General features: G+C 55.4%; 1 protein-coding gene across 2 annotated transcripts in view; it reads left to right on the top strand.

Moving 5' to 3' along the window:
• Positions 1-516: 516 nt before the first annotated feature.
• Map4k3 (mitogen-activated protein kinase kinase kinase kinase 3) overlaps positions 517-2,790 on the top strand; it is a 143,968-nt gene continuing 141,694 nt past the window's right edge. The window contains exon 1 of one of the 2 annotated variants that reach the window (XM_028765057.1): positions 517-741. In XM_028765057.1, the coding sequence (XP_028620890.1) occupies positions 646-741 (96 nt within the window). In that variant the 5' untranslated portion in view covers positions 517-645. The remainder of the gene's footprint in view (positions 742-2,790) is intronic. The other variant, XM_028765058.1, reaches the window with a different exon arrangement.

The following is a 2,790-nucleotide window of genomic DNA, read 5'->3' on the forward strand; positions in this document are numbered from 1 at the left end:
TCCGCCCCTGTTCTCGCTATACTCGGGTCAAGCCAACCCGGAGAGTCCAAGTGTCACTGCCCTCGAGGGTCTTCCTCACCTTTCTGATGGGAACCTCTTCCCCTAAACCTAGGAGAAAGAGTCGGGGTTCTCGATTGTAGCTCGCGTGTACCTGCTCCTAAAAAGTTGGGGACTACCGTCTTGTGCGTTGCAACCACTACGTGCACAGGGCTGTGGGCACAAGCAGCGAGTCCAACTTTGTTACCGGGAGTCTGGCGCGTCCAGCGCGTCCCGACGGGCGCGCAAGCCGGGAGCGCGCAGGGCCCGCCGGGAGCGCGCGACCTCCGGGATGGCGGCTGCGCAGTGGCACGCGGGCCGGGAACGGGAGGGCGGGCGGAGCGGCGGGCGGAAGCCATGTTGGAGTTGCACCCCGAGCGAGGGGCTGCGGGCGCGCTCCTCTCCTGGTGGGTGTGACCCGGCTCCGCGCGGCGGCGGGGGGCGGGGACGCCGGGCGGCTCGTCGTGGTCGGCGGCGGCCGCGGCGTGCAGCCGGGCGATTGTGACCGGCGGCGGAGCCGGGCCGGCCGCGGGCGCTCCCTCCGTGCGGCCCCCTGAGCGCCCCCCCTCCCCGGGCCGGGAGGGAGGCGGGGGGCACCCGGGGCCCGCCATGAACCCGGGCTTCGACCTGTCTCGCCGGAACCCACAGGAGGACTTCGAGCTGATCCAGCGCATCGGCAGCGGCACCTACGGCGACGTCTACAAGGTGAGGGCAGGGGCCGCCGAGCCGGGGCCTGCGCCGCCGGGACGGAACAAAGAGGCAGGCGTGGGACCGCAGCCCTCGGCGTCCTCACCAGAGCCGTGCCCGGGACGCGCGGTCTCTGACCCCAGCCTCTCCTGCGCGCAGTCCCGGGAAGGGCTGCCGCTGGAGCCGCGGCGCTCCTGGGAGTGCGGAGCGGGGTTGGGCGCTTGTTGCCTGGGCAGGGTCTGTGTGACGAACCGGGGTGCTGGGGCTTGGCATTTGACAAGCCTACGTGCCTCTCCGGGACCTTGGATCATCGGCCCGTGGCTGGGAGCTGCTGTCCTCCCGGGCCTGCTGGATCTGCCTTAACGCTGGGCAGCCTCCATCGACAGCTTTAGCCTTTAGCCTCTTAACATCTGCTTGTCAGTTCCTTGTAATTTTCCAAGTAGTCACGTTGTTTTGTAGAGAGAGATGTGTTTTTGGAGGCAAAAAAGCAACTTCGGTTTTTTTTTTCTCCAAAAAGGATTGGATAGTGGTGTTTGTTTTTGTCAGTGACACATAGGAATCAGATGTTTCTTTCCTTCCTTCCTTTCTTCCTTTCTTTCTCTATTTCTCTCTCTCTCTTTCTTTTTTTTTTTTGTGAGTCAAGTATCTAGGAAGAGTATTGGTTTGACAAGGTTAGAATTCAAAGCTCTTTAGCAGGACAGCTTTTCTGTTGCAAAGGAACCACTTCTAAATGTGGGAGGATAAATCATTCGCAGGCCAGCTCAACTCTTGGCCTCACGGAGTCTGCCAAGGAGGGAGGCGGATAGTGCCAAAGGTGGCAGCAGTCTTGATTTAGTTGCCTATCTACTTACTTGGTAACTGAAGTTGGGCTCCTGTTTTTCAGAACACCTGAGGATGCCCAGAGAAACTTAGTGTTACGTTGGAAAGTTTAGTTTTCACTTTACTTTTGCCTATACTGAAGCAATGGGTTTTTATTCTTGCCTCAATGGAATGTGTAAGGTAAGTTAGCCAATACCTCAGGTCTTTTGTGATTGATATGCTTGTCTCCTTCACATAGCATACCACTTTCTTCTGTCAATGTGTGGAGCGTAACACCAGTGTATAACTTAGCAGCCCTGTGTCGGTAAAGTAAAGACAGGAATGGACCCAGATTTATTTGGAGTCTATTTTTTTTCTGGACAGGAGTAACATTAGACAGCAGTTTCAGTCACTTTCTTCCAGTTGTATCCTGTGCTGTAGAGAGGACAGCGGGGTCTGGCAAAGGCTGCTAGCATAGAACAAGAAGGCCTGGCTTGTCCCTCCAGTCTCTCAGCTTCTAGCTGGAAGATGATAAGGCACTGCTCAGGGTGATGGTGAATGATGCCACACAGAGGGATCGAAGGCCAGAGACACAGTGTGAAGCTGAGAAAGACGAGACCTGAGCAGCCGCAGACATCCTGGCTGTGGACCCTGGTTCCAGTAGACCTTTTAACTGTGGGACTTACGGGAGTCATGCCCGGGAGGTGAAATTAGATATGGATTTTTTCCTTTCTTTCTTAAAAGAAAGTCTGTCTGTCTGTCTGTCTGTCTGTCTGTCTGTCTGTCTGTGGAGGCCAGAAGAGGGCATCAGATCTCCTGGAGCTGAAGTTCCAGGCAGTTGTGAGCCATCTGACTGGGTGCTGGGAACCAACTTTGAATCATGGAAGAACAACTCATGCCCTTAGATGCTGAGCTGTCTTTCCAGGCCCAGGATTCCAGGTTTCCAGGTTTCCAGGTTTCTTTCTTTCCTTTTTATTTTTCAGTATACAGGATTTTGCTGTGTATCTCAGGCTGGCCTGAAAGACATACTCCTCCACCTCTGTCCCCTGATTGAGAGAGGAGTAGACATGCATGACTGCATCCAATTTAGATTTGAACTTCTGGGCTGAGGCTCAGGCCTGCTTTAGATCTGCAGAACACACGAAAAGTGTAATGAGTATACCATCTCGAGTTGTCCTTTGGTTTCCACAGGAGCTACATGACATGCGTGTGCGAGCACAGAGAGAGAGAGAGAGAGAGAGAGAGAGAGAGAGAGAGAGAGAGAGAGAG

The sequence above is a fragment of the Grammomys surdaster genome, unplaced genomic scaffold (assembly GCF_004785775.1).
Source record: "Grammomys surdaster isolate TR1022 unplaced genomic scaffold, NIH_TR_1.0 149, whole genome shotgun sequence".
NCBI classification, from domain to species: domain Eukaryota; kingdom Metazoa; phylum Chordata; class Mammalia; order Rodentia; family Muridae; genus Grammomys; species Grammomys surdaster.